Here is a 24,173-nt window from a genome sequence, read left to right as displayed (position 1 = left end):
GCTCAATCCTCCCGCTGCCCGGCCTTAGCGTCCAGTCCTTCCCTTCAGAAAAGCCCCTAGTGTCCTCTCCCTTCCTTTGGGGCATTTCCCACAATTGTCCCACAGTGACTAAGTTTTCAGTCAGTCCCCCTGCCTCCCTGCTGCCTGTCCCCAGAAGGCGTGTGACATTTGTCACTACCAGCCCGGTGCACCTGGCACACACTCGTGGAGCTGAATGAAGAACTGGTAGAGATGACTGTTTCCCCTCCTGTGGGGATGGCATTTGTTTAAGTAATTTTGTAAAATTTAGGAAGCTTTTGTTCCCTTTTCTAAGCTTTCGAGGTCTGCTGCAGCCTTTGAAAGTGTGACGACAGGTTACCCTTCTGTAGGAAGGAGCATCGCCTTGTATCGTCTGCTGCCCTGGGACGAACGCTCCAGGAAGCAGAGCTTTCAGGGAGCCACGGAGTATTAGCAGCACCATTAAAATCTGAATGCGGAGTTCACCACGACTGCAGAGCTCAGGAGCTGAGCACATAGTCCGCCAAGAACGTCCGCATGCCTGGAACATACATCGTCTTCTTCTGGAATTACTCTGGGGCCCCAGCACTCGGCCAGAGAGTGTTCCAGAGCTGGAAATGGGGTCCAAGTCAAGCGCTGTCTGTTTTTTAAATTCCAGATGAAAAACACAAAACGAAAACCCTAAAAAATGGAGGGATCAGCTTCCGCTTGATAAATGGCGGAATGTATGGAACCGCAGCCCCAGAAACACCCCCACCCATCCCAGCTTTTTGGGGCGTCTCCTGGATTTCATTGTATCGCTTCATCTGGGAGTACGTCACCTGCTCCTCAGCTGTCTCTGTAACTCAGACACACTCCAGGTACTTGGCACCACAATTGAATGCCTGAGTCAGAACAAGACAGGATGTTCCTTCTTGCCAGTTCCATTCAGCATGGCACTGGAGGTTGGAACCAGGGCCATTAGTCAAGAGAAAGAAGGAGAAAGCACCCTGACTGGACAGGAAGGAGTAAGAATCATCTCTCTGTGGATGGCATGATCTCGTACGTAGAAGGTGTGGCTCTCTGGAGCATGCCCACGCCTTTCCTCCCTCTCTGGCATGCATCCTTACTTTTCTCTCCTAAACTCTAAGGGTCCCCAAGAGACTTGCAAGCGGGGGAGCAGCAGGCAGTGGCGGCTCACCCCCTGAGGGCCCAAGGCCCTCTTGTCCCTGACTTCTTAGAGAGCTGGCAGCAGCCCAGCCTGGGCTCTCCCGTTACTTGTTTTCCCAAGCCCTTCCTTTGTTTCTGGGTCCCCAGCTTTAATAACCGTACTTGCAAAATAACAAAGAAAGAAAATTGTAAGGAACAACCCCCCTCCCACTTTAGAACAATTTCAGCAAGGTTGCAGGGTACAAGATCAGTATTCAAACTCAGTTGTATTTCTATACACTGACAGTGAAAAATAAAATTAAGAAAACAGTTCTATTTGTATAGTGCAATTCTGTTTATTGATTTTTAGAGAGAGAGAGAGAGGAAGGGGGAGAGAGAGAAAAAGAAAAACATTGATTTGTTGTTCCACTTATTTACACATTTACCAGCTGGTGCTTGTATGTGCCCTGACCAGGGATCGAACCTGCAACCTTGGTGCACTGGCATGATGCTCTAACCACCTGAGCTACTCTGCCAGGGCAAAAACAGTTCTATTTTACTTAAAAATAGCCCTGGCTGGATGGCTCAGTAGGTAGGAACGCTGTCCCATACACAAAAACGTGGTGGGTTCAATCTCTGGTGGGACACATGCCAGAGGCAGCCGATTGATGTGTCTCTCTCATATCCATGTCTCTCTCTCTCTCTCTCCCCCTTCTTCTCTCTCTAAAATCCATAAACATATCCTCAGGTGAGGAATAAAAAATACTCATCCTTTGAAATAAATTTAACAAAATAAATGTGTCACTTACATTCTAAAAATGACAAAACTTGGTTATAACAAGAAGACCTATTAAAGGAAAAGACACCCCACACTCCTGGTCTGGAAGACACAAGCCCGTTCAGGCTCAGCACTGCCCAAGCTGATCTTCGGATTCAGCACAATCCTTGTCGAAATTCCCCTGGCATTTTCCCCCCAGAAATGGACCAGCTGACTCTAAAATTCACATGGAGACGCTAGGGACCCAGAAGAGCCAAGTAATCTTGAAAAGGGACAAAGTAGGAGGATCTACTCTTTCTGACTTCATAACATTGCTTTAAAAATAATAATAAATAGCCCTGGCTGGTGTAGCTCAGTGGATTGAGCTCGGGCTGTGAACCAAAGGGTCGCTGGTTCATTCCCCTCTAAAATAAAATCTTGAAAAAATAAGAAGTGACCGAGTTCAGTGTTGTTGCATATATTGATTGGCCCAGTACTGTGGGGACGGCGGGGGAGACTGGGACTGAAAATCCTTGAGCGAGGAGGGGATCCTAACGGGGATGTCGGCGGTCCAGGAGGGCTTCCCGGAGGTGGTGCCAAGCTAGGCCGCCAAGGGTAGCCGGGTAGGGGCGGGGAGAGGGGCCTCTGCGGCCCAGGTCAGATGGGACAGAGGGGCCTTGGCGGCGGGGTCAGAAGAGGTGGGCCAGGGGCAGGGGAGGTTCCCGGGGGCAGCACGCGCCTTGTGAAAGGTCTTGGACCCCCCAGGCCCAGGGGAATCCCTCAAGGTTTTGTGGCAGCATTAGGCCCTGGAAAAAGTGGAAAAAGCTTCCCGGGCCGCGCGTGGAGCACGGACCGCGGGCCCAGCGGGAGGAAAGATCCACAGCTTTGGGAGGGCGACGCGAGCCGTGTTGCCACGGAAATGCCTGTGACGTCACACCACGCAGGTCTGGCCCCCAAGACCTTCCTTCTCGACTCCGGACGATCACGCGGGCACAGGATGGACGTGCCTTTCAGAAGGTGGGCGCAGTAAGGCCGCCCCGGGCACCCGCATTCATTCTCAGCCGCTCTGCGTAAGCGCCGTGCGGGTCCCGCCTCACCCGAGCGTACTCCGGCGGCCCCAGTTTAGTGACAACACCCCTACTGGAGTCACCCTCACGCCCCAGTTCCTTGCCCCTCCGGAGGTTGAATAGGGGCCGGGGAAACTGCGGCCCCGCCCAAGTCTCAGCAGGTGAGCACCTCTGTTCGGGCCAGGTGCGCGGGCCAGGTGCGCCCGCCCCAGGAGAAGTGCCGTCACCTGCGGCGCCTTTCAGGCGGAGGCTGTCCCCGTGGGGGTGGGGTGGGGGGAGGGGAGAACGCTTGTTAAAGCCACGTGGGCGGGGATAGGAGAGGGATTGTCTCTTCCAGAAAGAAGGGGCCCTGAGGCCGCACAACCTAGCTCCTGCGTGGTCCCTGTCCCATAGGGATGAGGATATTGTCCCCCAAGAGAATAGGGGGTGTCTCTACACTTCGGGAAAACATCACTCCCCCACTCCCACCCTGTGAGGGGGTCCCTGTATGCGGAGTGAGGATGGTGCCCCACCCTCTGATGCTGAGGTCCTTGCTGGGGAGACCCTGGTGTGAGGTGGGGGGTGATGGGGTGATTTCCTCCAGGTATGAAGGAAAAGGGCACACCCAGGGCAGCAGTGAAGATGGCCTGGGGGCACCCCCGCTTTGTCTGACAGCAACCAGCCTGTGCCGGGTCAGTGTGGGCTCCTGCCCCTCCCCCCAAGCCCACGTGAGAATTCTAGGGCACCTGGGATTAGCCTGCGGTTAATTAGCATCTGCTGGCAGAGCTCCTCAGTGTTTCCCCAAAATATCACTTGAACCTGTGGTTTCCTCTGAAGCAGGGTGTCCAACCTTTTGGCGTCTCAGGGCCACACTGGAAGAAGAGTTGTCTTGGTCCACGTGTTAAATACATTGCAACATGTAATCAAAAAAATATCCCGATGTTTTAAGTAAATGTATGATTTTGTGGTGGGCCGCATTCACAGCCATCCGCGGGCCGCAGGTTGGACACCCTCGCAAAGCAAAGCGATCGAAGACGAGATGAACCCCTCGGGGTGCTGTGCTCATGCTGTGGGGTGGGTCCCTGCAGCTTGAACGGGTCCCTTCTTTCTTGGGTGTGGAACTGTGTGACTGATGGACTCTGCTGGAGCCCAGGCACCCTGGGGAGGCCCACCCGAGACTACCAGGCAAAACGAGGAGCGGCCGCGTTGGAACTGCTTTTTCCCAAAGTGGACCTTCGTCCACTTTGTCTTGAATATGAGTTACAAGTTTTGACCTTTTTTCAGGTGGCATAGAGACAGGAGATTGAGGAATGGAAAAAAAAAATCCACTGTCCTTCCTTTTCAATTTGTTATATCAGAAAAATTGTACCAAAAAGTGTTCCGTCAAAATAATACCTAGTACGGTATGAAGGTGTTCACCTTAAATACTAACCTGGGGGGGGGGGGCGGGGAAGAAGGAAGAAGGGAGAGAAAAGATGTGTTTTTGCACCAAAATACAGGCCTGAATGTCTCCCCGAGGGGCGACCTCACCCCGTGAGTGAGGGGGAGCGCACTTACCCGGACCGGCCATCCGCGGCTAGGACCAGGGGCCCGGGCAGTCCCCTGACCCCCCTCAGATGGCTGTGCGTGGTGTCCGAGCCGTCCCCTGGCCTGGGACGGGCGGTGGAGGTGAGGAAGCCGTTCACGTCAGGAGGTTCTTGTCAGAGATGTGTGCACACGTTTCTCTTTGAAAAAGAGGCGCCTCACGCCGTCGTCTCCTGTCCTCCGTCCTCCAGGCCTGTAGCTCTGCCCGACTCCTCTGCTCTCCCCAGCCGGCTCTCTGGACTTCACCAGCCTCCGCCCCTGGGTGCTCCCGACTCCAGGTGGGAGCCGGCGTGTCCCCCCAGGGCCACTCCTCCTGGGTATGGACCCAGGAGGAGCCGTGGGTGCTTGGGCCTGGGACGTCCCCCCACCCCCCACCGGCACGGAGGGGCCGCCCCGTGGACTGTTTGGGGAAGCCCTGGCCCATCAGTTTTCCTCTTTTTGCCTTGTAGCCAGGTGTTTAGTTTGTAGTATTTTAAAAATAGTTTTGCTATTATCCAGAGTTTTTCTAATACGTTAATTAAACAGTCTATGAAATGAAATTTTTAAAGCTTCATTAGAAAAATGTGCCAAATGTTCACCTTTTAACAAATGTCAGATGCACACCCTGTCCTCCGTTTCTGTTTTGCTTTTGGGCTTCTCATCCTGCTGCCTCACAATCACAGCTGTGTGAAGTTGGGGGCCAGGATGGGCAGGGGTGGGGCCAGGATGGGCAGGGGTGGAGCCAGGAAGGACAAAGGGCACAACAAAGGACTGGTGGGAAGTTGGTCATCTGCTCCCTACTTTTCCATTTTAAAACTTCAGGTAACCAGGTTATGACTTCTTGATACCTGTGAGGTCAGTCTAAGAAAACGACTTTTTCTCAGGTTGGGGAGGGGCCTGGGGCTGCTTCTGGTTTTTGCTATATTAAAGCTCAAACATAAGGTCGGATGATGATACCTTTAAAAACTAGACCTTTACCTCCACCCAAACTTTTTTTCTTTTCACTCTGTGTTTCCTGCCAGTCGGGGTATTTCTCCCCACATATTGGAAATAGTGTCACTTTAAATGACTGGAATTCTGGTGACCAAAACTGAACTCAGGGTGATTTGGGTCCAGCTTGGCCTTTGCCCGTCCTCGGGGCTTCCATGCTGGACTCCAGCCCGGGCTGGTGGGGCTCCCGCTCCTCACGGAGCAGACAACGCCGTGATCTGCTCTTGCTCTTGTGCAGCTCAGACGGGAAGGACGGGTTCTTTAAGGTAATGGCATTTTTCTCAGAGTTCCAGCCCTCATACTTGACAGGGTGTCTCGCTTTCCCGAGGCTGCCCTGACGAACGGCCACAAGCTGGATGTCCTGGAAATCAGCAGCGGAGATTTGTGCCCTTGGTCTGGGGGCCGGGGCTCTGAAGTGCAGGGGTTGGGGTTCCCTCCGGGGGCTTCGAGGGGCAGTCTGTCCCAGAGCTCGCTCCTGTGGGAAGAACCTACCGGAGACCCCAGAGAGGCTGCATGCTGGGGTCTGGGAGTGTAGAGCAGGGAGATTAAAACTGGGGTCACCAGCCCTGGCCAGTGTGGCTCAGTGGACTGGGCGCTGGATTGCAAACCAGAAGGTCACCCGTCTGATTCCCAGTCAGGACACATGCCTGGGTTGTGGGGCAGGTCGCCAGTAGGGGGCGCTCAAGAGACAACCACACATTGATCTTTCTCTCCCCCTCTTTCTCCCTCCCTCCTCTCTCTCTAAAAATAAAATCTTAAAAAAAAAAACTGGGGTCACCAGAGGACTATAGTGGGTGGAACCTTGAGGCTGGCCAGAGGACTCGTGGGTGTGGAATGTGTGTTCACACCGGTGGAAGTATCGCTCACGTGTGAGCTTCACGATGGAGATTTGCTTAAGGTAGAGATTTGGTGGCTCTTGGGCCGAGGTGGTGACTTCTGAACTCCTCATCAGGAACGTTTCAAATGCACAGCACAAGAGAGTCCTCTCCCAGCCTCCAGGCCCGGCAGTGCTTGGCCGTCCCTTTCTTGCCCCCGTGTCTCCCTCACGGCCATTTTTGCTCACCTGGAATTCTGGCTCCTGGGCTGCAGCCGCAGCTGAGCTGTCCTGTGGGGGTGGGGTGGATGGCAGGGGTCAAGGACTCCTGGGAGAGCAGGAAGGGAGGGGTGGCCATGAAGAGGCCAAATGAGACACCGTTCAAGGCAGATGGGACTCTGGGAGCAGAAAGCCAACTTCCAGCCCACTTTGACCTTGGCCACGAAGAATTACAGAGGTTGGCGTGACCGGGTGACCACAGGGATAGGCAGTCTTGGTCTCAGAGAATTCTTCTGTGAGTCTGCGTAAGGAGAGCTTTTCTCTGCAATTTTCGAGGAAGGAGGGGCTGGGGGTGCTGAGTCCAGGCGAGTCCCTGTGGGAGAGTCCAGGAGGGGTTTTGACTTTGTCGTTTTGCTCTGCCTGAGGACCTGCCGGGCTGCTGGCCGGTGCCTTGGGGCCAGGAGGTCCCTGGGCGGCACACTGAGTATGGTTGAACAGTTTTTACTTTTTGATTTGAGAGAGAGAAACATTGGCGCTGTTGTCCTCCTCACCGATGCACTCGTTGGTCGCTTATTGTGTGAGCCCTGACCAGGGATCAAACTTCCCAACCTTGGCGTGTTGGGACGACACTTCAACCCCCAGCCACCTGGGCAGGGCCAAGCAGTTTGTTCTAACCAGGCGTGTGAAGGGCCTTAGCATGAGAAAGCAGGTCAGAAGCCCTTGAACCTGGTGCCGACCCTCCGCTCTAGAAAGCAGGGGCCGGGCAGGCCTGGGCCCAGACCTGGTGGGGGAGGGGAGGGTCGCTTTCCTCTGCTGGCTGTAACCTCACCGTTTGGGTACTTTGGTCTGCACTCAGCCTTGGAGAGCACCGAGCACTCTCAGGGTGTGTTCCCTTTGAGGTCACATTTGTCGCTTTGGGCCCGTCAAAGGGACGCGGGTGCCAGCAGAACCTGTCCTGGCCACAGCAGAAGGAAATAGACATGCCGTACAGGGTTGTAGCCCCAGCATAGGTGACATGTGGGGACAGAGCCCTCGGGGGCCATTCGCTGCTCCCGTGTGTGAGCTGTGCCGGGTGATGTCTTCCCAGAGGATGGCTGGGGAGGGGGAGGGGACAGGCCCTCTCTGCCCTGTGACCGGAGAGCCCTGCCCCTCTGTGGCCGTCCCCCTAACCCCCAGAGCCCCCGTCAGATCAAGGGACATCCTACGAAGTCCTCCTCAAACCGGCCGAGGTGTCCGAAACGAGTCTGACCTGCAGCCACAGCCAGGAGGAGCCTCAGGAAACCAGGGCACCGCTTGCAATGGGGTGTCCTGGGAGGGGTCCTAGGAGGGAAAAGGACTTGAGGGGAAAACTAAGGAAATCTGAATGAGCTATAGACTTAAGTTAACACTAACAAAAGCAGATCGTGTTTCGCCGGGAGCCTTTCTGGCTTTAAAATGCTGATGTGCCTTGTGCACGGTGGGGTCTGATTTGGCCTGAGAACTGGGGTTCCGAGGAGCCCCCTTTGGGAAGCCTGAGTTCATCGGGCGAAGTTCGTCACAGGCAGTGCGGTCTGTGACGGGCGCTTTCCCACAGGGTCTAGTGGAGCGTCCCCAGGGTTCTTGGACACCGAGGGACATGAAGCTGCACAGAGGTTGGTAGTCTCTTGGCCTTAGCTTTGTTTTTTCCTAATTTAATTTTTATTGAGAGAAAGAGAGAGCAAGCGAGACATCGATCTGTTCTTCCGCTTACTGAGGCACTCGTCGGCCGAGCCTTGTCTGTACTCTGACTGGGGCTCGAACCCGCAACCAGGGCGGAGCAGGGCAGCGCTATAAACAGCGGAGCTACCCGGCCAGGGCTTGTTTTTTTCACAGAGTGGACGTTCTCTCTGCTCTTTGGGTGTATAGTGTTTTTAAAAAATTGTTTTTAACAACTTCAAAACTTTTTAGGAAAAGCTCTCAGTTTATGTCACTTTGGGTGAGTCCCTCCCCAGCCTGGGCTTAAATTTCTTCATCTGCTAAAAAACAAAACAAGCCAGGAGGACATCGGAGCTGGATGTGCTCCCCTCTGCACTGGAATGTTCTAGAACTTTCAGTGTGGATGAACGTGGGGCTTCCCCCAAGCAGAGGCATTATTGTGGGCTGTTGCCCGTGGGTTTTAGTTGAACTGAAAAAGCTCTGGAAGGTCCCCGGACCTGTCTTACTGGTGTGGACATGGTCAAGCTCCCCCTTGGCACCCGGCTCTGACCTCTGACGAACGTGCCCTGTGGAGCCACCGCCGGTCCAGATGGGACGGTGCCACGCTTCCAGAAAGCTCCCTCCTGTCTCTTGCGGTCAGCCCTGTACCCCACCCTTTGTGACCGCTGACCTGTGCTCTGTCCCTGCAGCCTGGATGTGCTACAGTGCGGTGACAAGTGCGCCCCCGGCCCCGAGCCATGGCTAGTCCGCGCGGCGGCCGGCCCTGCTGCATCCGGGCAGCACTCAGCGCCGCCAGCACCAGGGCCGGCTTCCGGAAGAGGCGGAGAAACGCGCTCCATCGCCTCCAGGTGCTTCCTGCTCGGAGGAAGGAGGGCCGGGTGGTGGGAGCACCCTGTGTGCCTGAGACCGGGAACCCCACCCTGGCCAGACCCTCCTCGGATAAACATGTGTCGGTGGTTCTTGGTACCAACCTTCCTTACGGCGTTTTTCTTTTCCCCGAGTCAGATGTGTTCAGATTCCTGTCCTTGGGAGTCTGTCTTCTGATTGAGAAAACCCGGAAGAGTTGCTTTTCTTGGCAGCCTGGGTTTCCTGGGGAGGGTTCTAGAACACCGGGTGCCTGGCCGTCCTGGCCCTGAGCCTCTGCGCTGCGAGGAAGGGTCGAGATGAAGGACCTAGTTCTCCATGGCCTTCTGGCTCTGGGTCCAGAACAAGGGCCAGGCTGCCATGTGGGGCTGAAGGGTCCTTCCTGCCACTTCCTAAGGACACACTGGGATGACGAGCTGCCGACCCCGGCTCCTGCCTGCCTCTCCCGTTCCCAGTGGCCCAGCTATGCATTTTAGTCCCTCAACCAAAGCTCTGAGGGGTCTGCTCCTGCCTGGGCTCTGAGAAGCGTGTCCTTGCCACCCCCCACCCCACCAGGGCCACTGTCCTCCCAGGGTCTGGGGTGGCGGAGACCATTGTGTGGGCAGTGGGTGCCCTGGCTCTGCCCCCGCACCCTGAGCTGGCATCTGCCTCCCTGGTGAGAGAGGGTTTGTCAAGCCTGTTTCTCCCCAGGCCAATCCCAAGAGGAGCCACTCGGACTTGGCTGAAGGCATCTGGAGAGAGGTGGGTGAGAGAACAACCTGGCCGCCACTCTTGTGTAGGGGACGGCAGGGGCCCTCCTGAAACCTGAGTCCCCGGGGGGCCAGCCGAGGGCCTGCCTCGTCAGCGCTCCTTGCCCCGCTGGCTCAGGGGCCCTCTGCCTGTCAGTTCCTAGACCCTCACGTGGGTTTGGAGGACGCCCCAGCTCCCCTGGCCTGCAGCCTCAAGGACTGGTCTCCGGGGGACCTGTCCTGTCACCAGCCTTCACACTCGCTGAAGCCCAGGAGTCCACGAGTCCACCTAGAAGACCCTCTCTGTTCAGACAGGCCCGGCCTCCTTGTGAGAGTTGCCGGCGGGGCCCCGGTGTCCGCAGGAGCCGATGATGTGGACATGCAGCCCGAGGAGCCTGGCAGCCCGGGAGTGATGGAGGGAGACTGGGGGCCCCTCCTCCCTGCCATGGAGTCCCTGGAGCCTGGCCGACGCACGCAGGGCCGAGCCCGAATGTCACCGCAGCCACCCAGACTCGGGAGTGAGAGGGACAAGGGGCACAGGCTCTCCCTGTCCAAGAGGAAACTGGAGCTCTTCCTTTCAGAGCCTGAGAAGAGGAAGAGGAAGAGGCAGCACATGGCCTAGACCCAGGTGAGCGAGCAGCTGCCTAAGCACAACGGGGTGCGGCTTTGGTGCTCCCCCATTTCACAGCACATTTCCCTCCTCGCAGGCCCACACTGTGAGCGCCACGCGGCCCTGCCCTCCACTCAGCCGCTGTCTGCAGCCCTGGCCCACGCTGGCCCTGTGCCAATAAAAGGGAGTCCTCCTGAGGACAAGAGCCGCTTGTCCCTCTGGTGGCTGGGGGTGCTTGGGCCCCGGGGGTTGGTGCCTCTCCTCCATGGGACACTGGTGGTGTGTGGTGGAGCTGGTCCCTTGGGTGGGCGCTCTGGTCCTGTGTCCCCACCTGTCCTCCCGGGTCCCCCTTTCTGTCAGTGAGGACGGGGAGGGCTGTGGCCGCTGTCCAACCTCACCCTCTAGCTGCAGGGTGAGTGGAGGTCCCAGCAGAGGGGTCCCCCTCAGACCCCATGGATGGAATCAGGGAGGGACTGGGAGGGCATGAGGCTTGAGGGGCCTGATCTGTGTGTGGCCCCCTTGGATGTTAGGTTGGGAGGCAAGTAGGCACCTTGGGGCTCCTTGTTGGGTCCACGTGGCAGCCCCAGGTGGGGGATTTGCCATCCTGGCCCTGGTAGCCGGCACCTAGGGGGAGGGTGGGGGTCTCCAAGGCCACCTACTGCCTCTGCTTGGCTCCCCAGCTGCAGCAGGCCCTGGCCCCCTGCTCTGAGTCCAGGGCCCCGCCTGGACCCATGCCAACTCCTGTGCTTCACTGGAGCCTTCGCCCCTAGTGGGGCAGGCTTGAGGGGGCTGGGCAGACTCTTGCCTCCTCGGGAACAAGCCCGCCACACCGCCAGGGCCCCCACTGCACAGATGCTGAGAGTCCCCATAGATTGGGTCAGAAATGCATGGAAGACGGGCCCCAGTTTTCGACGGAACACAGCTGTGTGACAGCAATCAGGCCGCCCAGCATCTCTGAAGGAACATTCCAGAAAGGAGTGAGATGGGGCTCTCGCTCTAGTTTTGGCTCAGAGACATGGGGCCTGGCGGGTCCACAGAAGCTGGGGTTGGGATCAGGGCTTGAGTGTCCAGGCAGGACGCGGAGTGCGGGTCCCAGGCTTACAGCGCCTCCCCGCCAACTGGGAGTTAACACTCACAGGGCAGCGGGAGCCACGCCTGCCACGTCCCGTGAGGGCGAACAGCACGCAGGATGCCAGCCGCCTCCACCGCCTGCCCTCCCAGGGTCTACGGAACTAGGTGCCCGGAGCAGCGGGGACGGCGGTGGTGCAGAGCAAAGACGCCACACCCTCACAGGGCACAGCCCCACCAGGCTCCAGGGCCACCATTCAGTCAGTGTAGTCGAGCTCGCCCAGCGCCGAAACGGAAGAGGGGGAGCGGATCATGCTTAGTGTTTTATTTCATAAAACAAGCCACGCCCTGGACCCTCCGAACACGTGCTGGGCCCTTCCACGTCCCAGCAGTCCCGGCCGTCCGGCCTCACGCTCCACCAGCCTCCAGCCCACGACGGCGCTTGCACAGGCCCACACCTTCCCGTGGCGGTGAGACTGAGTAAAGGTTCGCGTCGCCTCCTCCCTGCAGAACGGGAGCCAGGACGTGCGGCCTCACTCCGTGCACAGGACCGCGACGCCGCGCTCGTAGAAGCTGCGAGGGTCCTCTTTGGTGGCGATTTCGAAGTCCACCGTGAAGATGAGGTCTGCCCGGGTGAAGTTCAGGTAGACGGGCAACGTCACCTGCAAGGAAGGTGGAGAGAGGCCTTACTGCTGGTGGAAGGAAGGGCGGGAGGGATGGCTGAGGGTGGCCATTGCGAATGGGGCCCCAGGCCCAAGGGGAACCAGGCGGGGGAAGGGGGCAGTGGTTGCTCCTGGGACGTGGGTGACTCTAGGTACAGGTACAAGCCCCCTTTTTCCCGGTCACAGACGCAGACCCGCCGTGTCTCCCTGCCCACGAAGGCCAGGGACGTGCCACCCACCACGTTAGCCTTCTTCTCCGCGTTGGTCTGCTTGGCCCAGCGCAGCTGCGTGAGAGGCAGGGCCGTGGAGATGGCGTTGGAGAGCGAGAGCTTGTTGTTGCTGCACGTGGCGCCCTGCAGCTTCAGGCCTGCGGGGGTGGGGAGCGGTGCACCATCAGGCGGGCCTGCTGCCATGCTCGAGGGCCAGGCACTGGGGAGGGCCGCACCCCTACTCACCTGTGACTCCAAAGCTGCAGGCGTCAAGGGCGGCGTTCTGCAGGGTGGTGACACTGACCTCCAGGCAGAGCTCCTCCAGGGACCAGCTGTTGGCCTGGGCCACGTACTGCCTGGTGGCCGTGATGTACGCCTCGGGCACAAACAGGCCGCCCAGGCACACGTGGATGTTCTGCGGGAAGAGGCAGGCTGGTGAGGGGTGGGCCCCACAAGCTCTCCTGGGTCAGACCCGGGCCTCTGCTCGACCCCCGCCCCCGCGGCGGCTGCTCCCGAGCTCGGCACAGCCGCCGGCCCTTCCCCAGGCCCCTCTGGTGCGTGGGCACCACCTTCAGCTCCTTGGCACCACCCGACGCAGCTGCCAGTGAGATGTTCTGCAGCTGTTTGATCCTCTCGCTGAAGTCGGACACCCACTGGATGACAGTCATGCCCGCGGGCACCGTGTAGTGGGACCAGCTCCGAGGCAAGATCCCTGCAGGCAAGGAGACCCCAGGCCGGCGTCAGCCCAACCCCAGGCCCCGGGCGCAGACCGGGCACCTGCCGGCACTCAGCCGCAGCCCGTGTGCGCCCAGAGGTGCGCCCTCTGCCCCAGCTGGGCTGGCCCCCGCCCTCCACCCCTCCAGTGTGACTGGCAGGGTGTGTGGGGAGCACAGGACCGCCGCAGGGGACGCCACAGTGACAGCCTCTCCTCGCCCAGCTCTGCTGCAGCGACTCCGTGTCTCTGTGCTTCACGCTCTTGGCATTGATGAGACACCTGGGGCCACCTTGCGTCTTTGGACTCGAGTCCCCTCCCCACCCCTAAATACTCTCCAAGTTGCATAAAGGTGTCAGTCAGTGTCACTGAAGCAGCATCAAAGGAACAGACTCCTTCAGGCATTTCTAAGGCGGCCCCGGCCCTGGTTGAGGGGCACGGAGGGACGCGGAGGCCGGGGGACAAGCCTGGGCGGAGAGCACACCTTTCACCAGCTCATTGATGAGTGTGCGCAGGTAGTTGGTCTGCTTCTTCTTCCCTTCGCACACTTGGACGACGTCAGCGAGGTCCTGGCGGACGTCCTGCAGCAGCCTGGCGCCCATCTTCACTTCCCTCTCGAAGAAGCGGAACAGAGGGTCCTGTGGTGGTTTGAAGGGAAGGCCAGGGTCAAGGGCGGAGGGCTGAGCCGAGGCCCCTTCTCTGGAGCAGCCCGGCCTGCAGGAGGTCTCTGGAGCCCAGCACCCACAGCGCTGTCCAGGGCCCCTGGTTGCCCCGAGGACTGCCAAGGACCCGACGCCCATGAGGCTGGCCGGACCTCCCGACCGACAGCAGCCTGGAGAGTGCGTGAAGAGGGCTGGCGGGCTGTTTCCACAGCTCCGGGCAGACGGACAGCGTCCAAGACACCTCTGGGCTGGTTCACTGGGGCCGGCCCTCCCACTGGGTGCCGCTGAGTGCCTGTTCAGCGCTCCCCACCACCTCCTTGCTAAGAGAGCCCCTGGGCTCTGGGACAGTGTGCCCAGTCACCTTGATGTTCTCCACTGTCCGTCTGAGGTGGCCCAGCGTCTGGGGGACGAGGTGCAGCCAGTTGGAGGCGGTGGTGTGCAGTGTCCGCATCCAGGCCGGGCGCCCGTCAGACGTGGAGTCTGCCCTCGCCTTCTTCTCGGTCTCCGCGTAGGCCAGGTCATCCTCATCCTCCAGCATCTGCATCTTCAGCATCTTGCTGATCATGTCCACACCTGGGCGGGGGGAGGGGCAAGGGGGTCAGAGGAAGAAAGGACTCAGATGCAAAGGCCACAGGATGTGCCTGCGAGGAACTGACCGGGCACGCATTTCTAAAGCACAGAATGGCCAACACAGAAGACAAAGTGTCACCAGATGAAGTCACACCTGCTGGGACTAGGCTGGCCTGCAGGTGCAGAACTGGAGGGGCTCCTGGGAGACCCCGAGCTGAGTGTGAAGCCGGGAGCAGCCGAGTGGGGTGGCTGCATGGGCTCTGGGCCCCAGGCAGGGAGGCCGTCTGCACTGGAGATGCGTGGCTACTTCCAGCTGGGACAGCACTGAGCCACAGAGCACCCACCCCTGCCCCTCAAACACTAGGCCCACGGGGCCCTGTGCCTGTCTCAAAACAGAGGGCTAAGGGTCCAGTTCTTTTTCCTTTTATTTACTTTTGGAGAGAGGGAAAGGGGAGGAGAAAGAGGGAGAGAAATATCAATTTGTGGTTGCGTCTCACGTGCCCCCTATTGAGGACCTTGCCTGCAACCCAGGCATGTGCCCTGACTGGGAATCGAACCAGCGACCCTTTGGTTCAAAGGCTGTGCTCAAACCACTGAGCCACACCGGCCAGGGCCAGTTCTTTCTCCCCCCGCCCAATCCTTACCCAAGGACACTTTTTCATTGCTTTTAGAGAGAAATGGATTGGCTGCCTCCCATACGTGCCCGGACTGGGAATCAAACCTGCAACCCTTCAGCTGTGAGACATTTCTCCAACCCACTGGCCCACCCGGCTAGGGTGACGGCCGGGTTCTTGAGCAGCATTGCCACCTGGAGGCTGGATGGAGGCTGCAAGGTCAGCTCCCCACAGCAAGGCCCACGTGGTGCTTGGGAACGGGCTGGGTGCCAGCCTCAGCAGAGCACGCGTGTGACGGGGCTCAGCCAACAGTCACTGTCGTGCTGCAGGGCCGTCCACAGAACCCAGTTGCTAGCACTGCACAGCGAGCAACACACCTTGACACCACCGCTCTGCTCCTCATGGGGGAGGGCAAGGCGGAGGCACTGCGGGCAGCAGCCCACGTAAACACTCCAAAGGACTCTGGCACAGCCCTGGGCTGTACAACACACTGCACCCACGACGGAGGCCCCGCAGAGTATGACGGAGCTGAAAACTCCTGCCTCCCAGCGCTGCTCACGGCGGGATGGTGTCACGTACGGCTCTGTGCGGCACACGCAGGTTCGCTATGCCACTTGTTGCCAATTATAGGCGCTCTTCCTACTTCTAGGTCCCCGTCCGCAGTGGGCCTACCCAGCCGGCAGCAGCCCCCAACCTCTCCTGGTGGCAGCACTTCTCTCGTGCTGTCTGCGCAGCAGGCCAGACCACCCCATGCCATGCAGGGGCGCATGAGGTCTGCACGAGGAAGCCCCTAGTGCCCCATCTCTCGGCATACAGCCCTGCCCCCTGAGCGGCTATGACTGCACGTGAGACCTCTCTTACCCACCCCCAGACCTGCTCAGCATCCAGGCCTCACTCTTTCCATCGTGGTTGTCTGTGGGGCCCCAGCTGGCCTGTGTGCAGGCCACCCTGGGTCAGGGAGCAGCACCCCAGTGGGCGCTCGTCGCAGAGCCGAGGGCCAGCCTGAGGGGACCTGCCAGGCCCTGTCCTGTCAGCCAGCTCACGAGTTCAGGCAGACCCCAGTCTCTCCTGCGCCTCTTCCCCAGCAAGAGCAGCCGGGTTCGACCAGCAGTTCTCACACCTGGGCATCAGCCACCAGAGGCCTTGCTAAACCAGAGGGCTGGGCCCCCCGCACCCCAGTCTTGAGCCAGGCGCTCTGGGGTGGGACCTGAGAACCAGCCTAAGAGTTTCCAGGTGAGGCTCATGCTGCAGCTCTGGGACCACCTTCTGAGAACCACTGGGTCAGGTGGCTTATCGATAAAACCACCTGGCAGGTAAAAAGAAAAAAGTTCTAAAAAAATATTCCAGCCTTGGCTAGTGTGGCTCAGCAGACTGAGTGCTGGTCTGTAAACTGGAAGGTCACTGGTTCAATTCCTGGTCAGGGCCCAGGCCTGGGTTGGGGCCCAGGTCCCTGATTGGGGTGCATGAAAAGCAAGGACAGATGTCGGCCTCCTCTTTCCCCGTTCCTTCCCTCTCTCTAAAATAAAGTCTTAAGAAAAACAACCCAGATCCGGGCCGGGCAGCTCAGGTGGTTAGAGCGTCTGGATATACCACGGCTGGGGGCTTGACCCCGTCGGCACATACGAGAACCAACCGGTGCGCCGTCTATGAGCACTACGACAAACCCGTGTCTCCCTCCCTCCTTCCCTGCCGCTTCCCCTCTCTGTACAACCCGTAAATAAAAGTTTCAAAAAAAATTCCAACAAGAGGCTAATGATTTTAAAACATCCCTTAATAACCACGCACTTTCCAACTCTAAGGCGACTAAATTACTTCTGAACCCGAGACGACAAGCTCCTCTGCAGAAACATCAAGCCTCGTGCCCAGCGCTGGGCCTGGACTGCAGAAAAGATATAACCGAGGACACTTTCGGTTGTCCCTGGGTTGTCCCTGGGAGCAGAGTTGCGACAGGAGGGTCAGCTGGTGGCCAGAGGGGGCCAGACGCATGGGGTACTCACCCTGGGTGGTGAGGAGGACCCTCTCCGCATTGTTGGGCAGGCCTAGCCAGGAGGGCGTCTGGGTGTCGGGCAGCAGCTCCACCCACTGCACGAACTCCTCTCTCCTGGAAAAGCAGCACGTGGGGGAGTCAGTGTGGGGGCGGAAACGCCTGGCGTCTGGGCCGTGTCGGGCAGGGGAGGCGGGCTCCTACCTGATGCCGTCTGGCATTTGGATGTCTTTATGTCCGTCAACCTTGCAGGCCAGCTTAAACTCACTGTCGAAGCTCTTCGTTGTGAATAGGCGCTCCAGGAAAGTGTTGAGCAGACGCTGGTCGAACTCGTTGTCCACTCGCCCGCCGTAGATGGACTGGGCCATCAGGGTCTTCAGGGCGGACCACGGGATCTTGTCTGGCGAGATGTTCTGCCTGCCCTGGGTGAGGGAAGGCTGGTTAGCGGGCGGGGCAGGGCGGGGGGGGGGGGGGGGGCAGCACTGCCGTCCCACAGGTCACTCTGCCCCGCCCCCCGCCAGCTGCCACGGCAACCATGATGGTGGCTAAGTGCTGCCCGCCCCCTTCTCTGACAAGGCGCAGCCTACACCTGCCTTTGCTGTGTCGTCCAGCCACGTGTCCACCGTGTCGCAGGCTGACCGCAGGTCAGACTCTCCGAACTCATACTTCTTCGACCAGCCCAGGGGCGCGTACCGCAGGCGCTCCTGGATGACGGCGTGGAACCAGGCCAGCAGGAAGTACAAGCGGGCGCGCTCGTTGGGCGACTGAGGGGAGAGCCAGTGTGCACAGTCACTCGAGGGCAGCGCCCTCCGTCTGAGACCGCGGGGCAGCGCAGCCCGAGGCTCAGGGCCGCTGTGCCGCGAGCTCGTGCGGCTGCTGGATGTGAAGGGCCAACGACACTGCTGAGATCAACTGTTCAGCTGACAGGAAATTATCTGGAAGACAACTTCCCTCCAAATGCCAGGAAGGTGCCTCATGGCACCACCTAAGACACAGCTGACCCTCAGCGACACGAGTTTGGGCTGCACAGGTCCACCTACACGTGGGCGTTTCCTTTTCCATTCTGTGTGCTACTACAGTTGCCCCAGTGCCCCCCTTTTACCTGTTTCCTACTGGGGTTTTTCTTCAGCAACCCTACAGTCAGCCAATCGCACCACCGGGTTTTACACCCCGAATGCGGAGGGCCAACTACGCGCACCGTTCTGCGCCCTTTTAAACAGAGGGTGTGAGCGCCGTGGATTCTGGTGGTCATGGGGGACCTGGGACGGGTTTCCTACGGACACTGAGGGTCGGCAGGAAAGTTTTGGGGGAGTCAAAAGTTGTATGTGGATTTCTGATGGCATGGAGGTCATGATGTTGAGGGCCAAATGCGGCAGTTAAGAAGCGCCCTCCTGTCCACGTGCCTTGGTCTTTGCCACAGGCATATCACAGCTGGGGCCGAGGGCGCATGCACGAGCGTTCCGACCTCTCACGGAACGGGTGCCCTGCCTGCAGTTCGCGTGTGGGCGCCCTAGCGTTTGCGGGGGCACGAGGCTCCTGTCCGAATCCAGGGGTGGGCCTGCCTTTGGGCTGACAGAGTGCGGTCTTTACCTTGCAAATCCGCGAGACGGGGATGCTGCTGAACGTCCTCAGCATGTTGGCCTTCACACCCGGGGGCGGCTCAAACACGAAGATGCGGCCAGCTCGGAGCAGGTTCACGGGCACCTGTGGAAGACGGGGCGCCCGTCACTGCCCTGGGTCTGGGCACTGATGCTCAGCACCACACCCCCCATCTGAACAGAGAAGGACGTCCAACCAACATGGAAACCAGCATCTCGCCTGGCCGCCCACCTTGGGGTTGATCTCCATGGTGAGGAAGAGTCTGAAGCAGGCGTGCGGCTGCAGTGAGTGCAGCTTCTTTTCCAGCTGCATCAGCCACCCCGGGGCCAGGTGCACATTCTTCAGCATCACCCACCTGCAGGCACAGCGAGAGCCACAACCCTGCTCTAGTCCCCTGGTGGAGCTCCAGGGAGCCAAGCTTCCCAAACAAAAGAGACAGGCCTACCTGCCCGACTTCACTGCTGTGTTTATGGCCTTATCTGCTTGGTTGAAGCCTTCTGCCGAGCCTGGTGCCAGAAAGCTGAGAGTCAGCCCGGCAGGCTTGACCCCGTGAACTCTGCAGGGCTCAGCCCAAGAGGTGACCAGCACCCTTACCGATTGCGATGGACGTGATCTGCGTGTTCTGCTCAGCAGCCAGGTCTTCCACGTGCCCACTGGCGTCGTACCCAGGCACCGAGCACATGAGGACGGGTGTGTTTGGCTTCACCTGCGGAGGGAGGAGTCAGGACTCAGCCAGAGCAACCCCGCTGACAGCAGGGCCCGTGTGGGAGGAGCGAGGTGAGCCCTGCGGCTGGCGCCAGCGTGGCAGGCGCACCTCCGTGTCCACGATGTGGGTGAGGTCGAGCGGCTGCTCCATGATGGACATGAAGGACTCCCCGAGGTTGGTGGACACGAACGTGTGGGCCATGGCCAGCAGGCGGTCGGGGCGGAAGGCCTGGATCAGGAGCAGGCGGTGGACAGCTTGCCCGATGGGTGCTGCAGCAAGGCCGTGGGAGGGTTGGGGGGTTGGTGACGGTACAGGCTGAGAGCTGTCCCCCCATTGCCTCTGGTCCACTCTGCCCCCAGAGAGCTGCCTGCCCCCTGCTGTCCTCAGTGAACCCCTGGACACACCCATGGCAAGGTGTTTGCGGGTGCCGCGGCCGTTACCAGGGTAAACGACCCCACTGATGTCCGCTCACTGTACACAGAGCACCCACGTTCTCAGAAACGTCTGCAGAGGACAACAGTTGTCACCAGCCCCCCGGTGGCCCGTGGCAGGGTGGAGAGCAGCCCCACCCCGAACCTGACTGGCCTGAGGCCGAAGGTCACACACTCCACAGTAGCCCACGTGCCCCCGGATGTGGAGCGAGGGTCTCCCTATCGTTTCTGTCTTTAAGCCCAAGTCGGAGGAGGAGTTGGCAAGCGTTTGCTCTCCCACTTTTAAGCCAGCTCCCGAGCTTCAGCATGGACTGCCCCTCTTGGGGACAGTGACTGTTTGGCAGCATCCCTTTCCCCAGCAGCAAAGCCCAGAACAGAAACAGCAGGGAGGCCTGAGGGGGACTCACTTGAAGGGGTTTCTTCACTCCAGAGGTAGGGCACCGTCTGCTCCGGGGAGCTGCTGTCCAGCCAGATGCCAAATTGCTGCGGAGACAACAGCGGGAACATCACCACAGAGAAGAGCCCGTGTCTGCGGGCCCAGGGTGGCCCGGGAACTGGGTGTTCAACGCAAGCGCACAAACACGAGGCTCTGGGTTTATGTGACCCACAGCTCTGCGGCCAACCTCCTGGGGAGGGGCGCTCAGGAGAACACCCACCTCGTCAGCCTGGACCTTTGCAATCAGGTCCTTGAACGCAGGCAGGCAGCTCAGCCTCACGACCGCTTCGGCCTGCTCCACAGTCAGGCCCTGGACGGTGGGTGTCGAGCCTGCTGTGAGGACGATCTCCTTCCCTCTCAGGAAGTGCTGGAACTCGGCATCATAGGTGGGCTCCCTGGGAAGGGGCAAGGGGCCGGGAGAGTCTCTTAGACTCATTCTACTGTCATGAAAAGAGCAGCCAGACTTACAGAGAAAAAGAGAGTTTATCCTGCCCTGGCTGGTGCAGCTCAGTGGATTGAGTGCCGGCCTGTGAACCAAAGGGTCAAGGGTCCAATTCCCAGTCAGGGCACATGCCTGGGTTGCAGGCCAGGTCCCCAGTAGGGGGCGTGCGAGAGGCAAACACACATCAATGTTTCTCTCCCTCTCCCCCTCCCTTCCCCTCTCTCTAGAAATAAATAAAATCTAAAAAAAAAAAAAAAAAAAAATTTACCCTGACCCCAAAGGCTCCTGTGCAGCCTGCAGAAGGCCCTGCCCGAGGACGGGGCGGGCAGGGCGCCCGACCTTACCCAACTGCGCCCTTCAGCTTGATCCTTGCCAGCAGCATGGCGAAGGTGATGTGGTCCTGGTGCAGCATGCCCCTGGCCACCCGGTTAAATGCCACCTGGGGACCAAAGCAGGAGACACGGCTGCTCCAGAGGACCGCCTCTGCACCGCCGCCTCGGCCCCCGGGCCCGCAGCTGGCCAGGGCTGGCGCGCACCTGGAAGAGGTCCTTCGTGATGACGGACAGGCGCTGCGTGTGGTCGGTGACGCCCTTCAGGTTCGGGTTCTCGTACAGGACGTTGTGGTAGATGTCCAGGAAAAACTGGAGCGAGTACTGGTACAGGAAGTGTATCTGACGGGGCAGCGACACGGCCGTCAGCACCTGCCCGGCCCAGCAGGCCCAGCCCAGCATGCTCCCCCCCGCACCCCCGCGCAGTCACCTGCTTCAGGGACTCCATGGTGAAGTAGATGCTGCTGCAGGCGGTGGACAGCGGCAGGTACTGCTGGGACACCGTCTCCACTTCCTGCATGACGATGTCGGTCTCCTCCACCTTCCGTGTCACCTCGGCCGCCTCGCGCTTGAGGTTCTCCAGAGTCGTGATGATTGTGTCGTCGTCCAGGATGCGCCCTTTCACCTCGTTCAGGGCTTGCAGCAGCGATTTCTCCAGCTGCCGCAGGCGCAGCTGGAACTCCCCTGAATCGGTTGAGGGTCCGGAGTCAGCTGCGGCGCGGACCTCCGTTCGAGAGGGACGCGCCTGGAAGAGCTGACGCAACCCTGGAACTGCCTGGTCCCTAACCTGCTCGCAGAATCTAAACCCACAGAGCCGGCTACGCACCTTGCAGTTTAAGAAGATCGGAACGCTTCTCGTCCACGTCAGGTCTTTCTGCTTTGAGTACTTCATTTAGACACTGGCTTTGTAAACTGCTACGGGTGACCGTGAAGTTGACGAAGGTGACCCGGGAGCAGAGGTCTGGTGGGAACTCCACCTGCCGGAAGGGGGACGGGACGGTCTGCTTCGTCACACCAGCCCACCACCCAGCACGGTCACATTTTCACACGCAAAGGGCCTCGTTCTTACCGTCGGGTCGCGGGTGGACAGGAAGATGACGAAGGATGGGGACAAGTCAATGTCCTGGTCACCGAGGGTAATCAGCACCCTCCCCCCTGTGCGCCGCACCTCACGGTTCAGTACTGGATTCAAGACTGGGTCGTAGCTTTCCACATCCTGCGGACGCACATAGGGTTTGGGGGTGGTTCGCGCTGTGTCGCCCAGGTGACAAACGGGGCCTCGCCGGGCCCCTGCTCCACAGAAACCCCCTGCCCGGAAGCCCTGGCCACTCAGGTATCCGGGACCCATATGCGATTATTTTCATTAAAAATTACTAAAAAATCCCGCACCGGCTGGTGTGCTCAGTGGACTGAGTGCCGGCCTGTGAACCGAAGGCTCACCGGTTTGACCCCAGTCAGGGCACCTGCCTAGGCTGTGGGCCAGGTCCCCAGTGGGGGCCACACGAGAGGCAACCTGATGTTTCTCTCCTTCCCTTTCCCTTCTCTCAAAAAAGAAATTAATAAAAAACTCCATTCCTTAGTCACACGAGCCAGACAAAGCCCCCCAGATTGCAGAACATTTCTACCACCGCAGAAAGGTCCAGGGGACGGCGATGGTCCAGACTAAATGCGACTTTAGGCACAAACGCTGCTTCTGCTGCGGCAGTTTCTACACAGAGCAGTCAGAGCTCTACCCGTGCTTGAACTCACGGAGCCCTAGGAAGCTGACGAACTGCCACTTGGTGACATGGCAGTGAGCCCTCCCTCACACCGGCTGTGTGTGAGCAGCACTGGCTGCAGCCCTCAGAGGCACCCAGGCCGGGAGCAGGGCCTGCAGAGCTTGGAGGCGCACAAACCTGCACCAGGAGGGGGTTGCCGAAGCGCAGGGCGCTCTCCAGGTTCTTTCTGAAGGCGTCGTCCAAGAAGCTGGTCCGCGTGATCTTGCGGTCCTTGTACTCGTTCATGATGAACTCCGTGGCCTGCCCGGACGGGTCGATGATCAGCGGGTACCTGCGAGCGAGGTGGAAGGGGGGGCTGCAGAAGGTAACCGGAAGCACACGGACAGGGATCGGGGGTGGTGCCGCACCCAAAAAGTGGGCGGAAAGGCTGCCACCGCTCAGGTGTGGTTTCCAGATTACTGATGAAGACAATGGTGACAAATGACTGATGCTAAGTGGGGCTGCAGTTAAAGCCTCTCTCTGGGGCCAGGTCCTCCTCTCTCTGCCGAGCACACTGGGCTAGAGGTGCCCTCCTGCATGGTGAACGTCAGCCTCGGCGCCGCAGCAGCACCAAGGCTGACGGTCACCCAGGGTCGGCAGTGCAGGTGCCCTGCACCACGATCCTCCCCACAGCAACGAGCCTGGAGGCGGGTGCTGCCGGCACACCCATTCCCGCAGGTGAGGAGGATGGGGCACAGAGGCCAAGTAGGGGCAAACACGTAATCCCCCCGCCACGCTTCCACAAAACTCAGAAGCTACAAAGTGAGAACCCCCCCTTGGGCCCCCATTTCTGGTCTGCCCACGTGGGGGCTAGGCACTCAGGCAGGTGTGTGGCCCAGGGAGCACACCCCCTTGCTCAGCACCTGTCCCCCACCCTGTGCACTGGGGCTGCCCTTGGCACGTTCGGGCTCTGTGGGAACGGCTCGTCAGCAAGGACTCTAGCCGCCAGTGGAGACGCACGGCCATGTGTCCGCGGGCCCCTGACGAGGGGACCTCCGCCCTCGCCGAGTTCTGCTGGTACCTGTCCCCACAGGTGGAGGCTGCTGACAAACAGCATGAAGGTGCCTCCACCGGGTCGAGTGCAGCTCTGCACACACACCGCTGACAGCTCGGGGGAGGTGCTCAGCCACTTGTGGGACCCGAGGGTTTGCTAAAAAAGTCAAATGACCCCAGAAGAATCCTCGTCTTTGCTTCCCTGGGACAGGGACATACAGCCAGGTGTTTAGATGAGTTCAGAAAGGAATTGGGGAATATGTTTTTTAAGAGAGGAAAAAACACAGGGGGCCTGGTGGAAGGGCTGCAGCAGAGGAGGGGGACACAGAGCTGGCAACCAGCAGGGGGTCAGTCTGCGGAACCCTCGGACCTGCAGTGGGCGTCTGGCCCACCTTCGCAGAGTTGTGTTCCGCGTCTCCCTCTGGCCTTTAAACGGAAAGACAGGCAGCATCTCCCCGTTAACACTACTGCTAGCTGCATATTTTCAGTTTTTCTAATGTCTTAAGAGAGTCTGATTTGATGTCTACCCGGCACCTGACCCTGCCAATTGGTGTCAGAAGGTCAGAGGGGACGCTCACTGAAGGGCAGCTCAGACGTCGAGACGGAAGG

The 24,173-nt window shown here is 59.4% G+C and overlaps 2 protein-coding genes across 2 annotated transcripts in view; one reads left to right on the top strand and one right to left on the bottom strand.

The window, feature by feature from the left end:
• Positions 1-8,913: 8,913 nt before the first annotated feature.
• Positions 8,914-11,778, top strand: LOC123480558 (uncharacterized). Its single transcript, XM_071222085.1, has 4 exons — positions 8,914-9,036; positions 9,743-9,793; positions 9,938-10,408; positions 10,488-11,778. Exons 1-3 carry the CDS (start codon positions 8,926-8,928, stop codon positions 10,400-10,402), a joined length of 627 nt encoding a protein of 208 aa, XP_071078186.1. The 5' UTR covers positions 8,914-8,925; the 3' UTR covers positions 10,403-10,408; positions 10,488-11,778.
• Positions 11,769-24,173, bottom strand: part of DYNC1H1 (dynein cytoplasmic 1 heavy chain 1) — a 60,898-nt gene continuing 48,493 nt past the window's right edge. Inside the window, exons 57-78 of the mRNA XM_024568495.3 lie at positions 22,710-22,863; positions 21,884-22,030; positions 21,641-21,791; positions 21,245-21,498; positions 21,022-21,156; positions 20,830-20,924; positions 20,264-20,438; positions 20,015-20,090; positions 19,285-19,445; positions 19,065-19,176; positions 18,916-18,976; positions 18,702-18,825; positions 18,462-18,575; positions 17,465-17,635; positions 17,076-17,293; positions 16,885-16,988; positions 14,065-14,276; positions 13,526-13,679; positions 12,899-13,041; positions 12,576-12,744; positions 12,360-12,487; positions 11,769-12,120 (exon numbers count right to left, since the gene is read on the bottom strand). Coding sequence (XP_024424263.1) covers positions 11,992-12,120; positions 12,360-12,487; positions 12,576-12,744; positions 12,899-13,041; positions 13,526-13,679; positions 14,065-14,276; positions 16,885-16,988; positions 17,076-17,293; positions 17,465-17,635; positions 18,462-18,575; positions 18,702-18,825; positions 18,916-18,976; positions 19,065-19,176; positions 19,285-19,445; positions 20,015-20,090; positions 20,264-20,438; positions 20,830-20,924; positions 21,022-21,156; positions 21,245-21,498; positions 21,641-21,791; positions 21,884-22,030; positions 22,710-22,863 — 3,187 coding nt within the window. The 3' untranslated portion in view covers positions 11,769-11,991. The remainder of the gene's footprint in view (positions 12,121-12,359; positions 12,488-12,575; positions 12,745-12,898; positions 13,042-13,525; positions 13,680-14,064; positions 14,277-16,884; positions 16,989-17,075; positions 17,294-17,464; positions 17,636-18,461; positions 18,576-18,701; positions 18,826-18,915; positions 18,977-19,064; positions 19,177-19,284; positions 19,446-20,014; positions 20,091-20,263; positions 20,439-20,829; positions 20,925-21,021; positions 21,157-21,244; positions 21,499-21,640; positions 21,792-21,883; positions 22,031-22,709; positions 22,864-24,173) is intronic.

Source organism: Desmodus rotundus, chromosome 7 (genome assembly GCF_022682495.2).
Source record: "Desmodus rotundus isolate HL8 chromosome 7, HLdesRot8A.1, whole genome shotgun sequence".
Classification (NCBI taxonomy): domain Eukaryota; kingdom Metazoa; phylum Chordata; class Mammalia; order Chiroptera; family Phyllostomidae; genus Desmodus; species Desmodus rotundus.
Note: the sequence above shows the minus strand (reverse complement) of the source record. Positions and strands in the feature narration are given on the sequence as shown.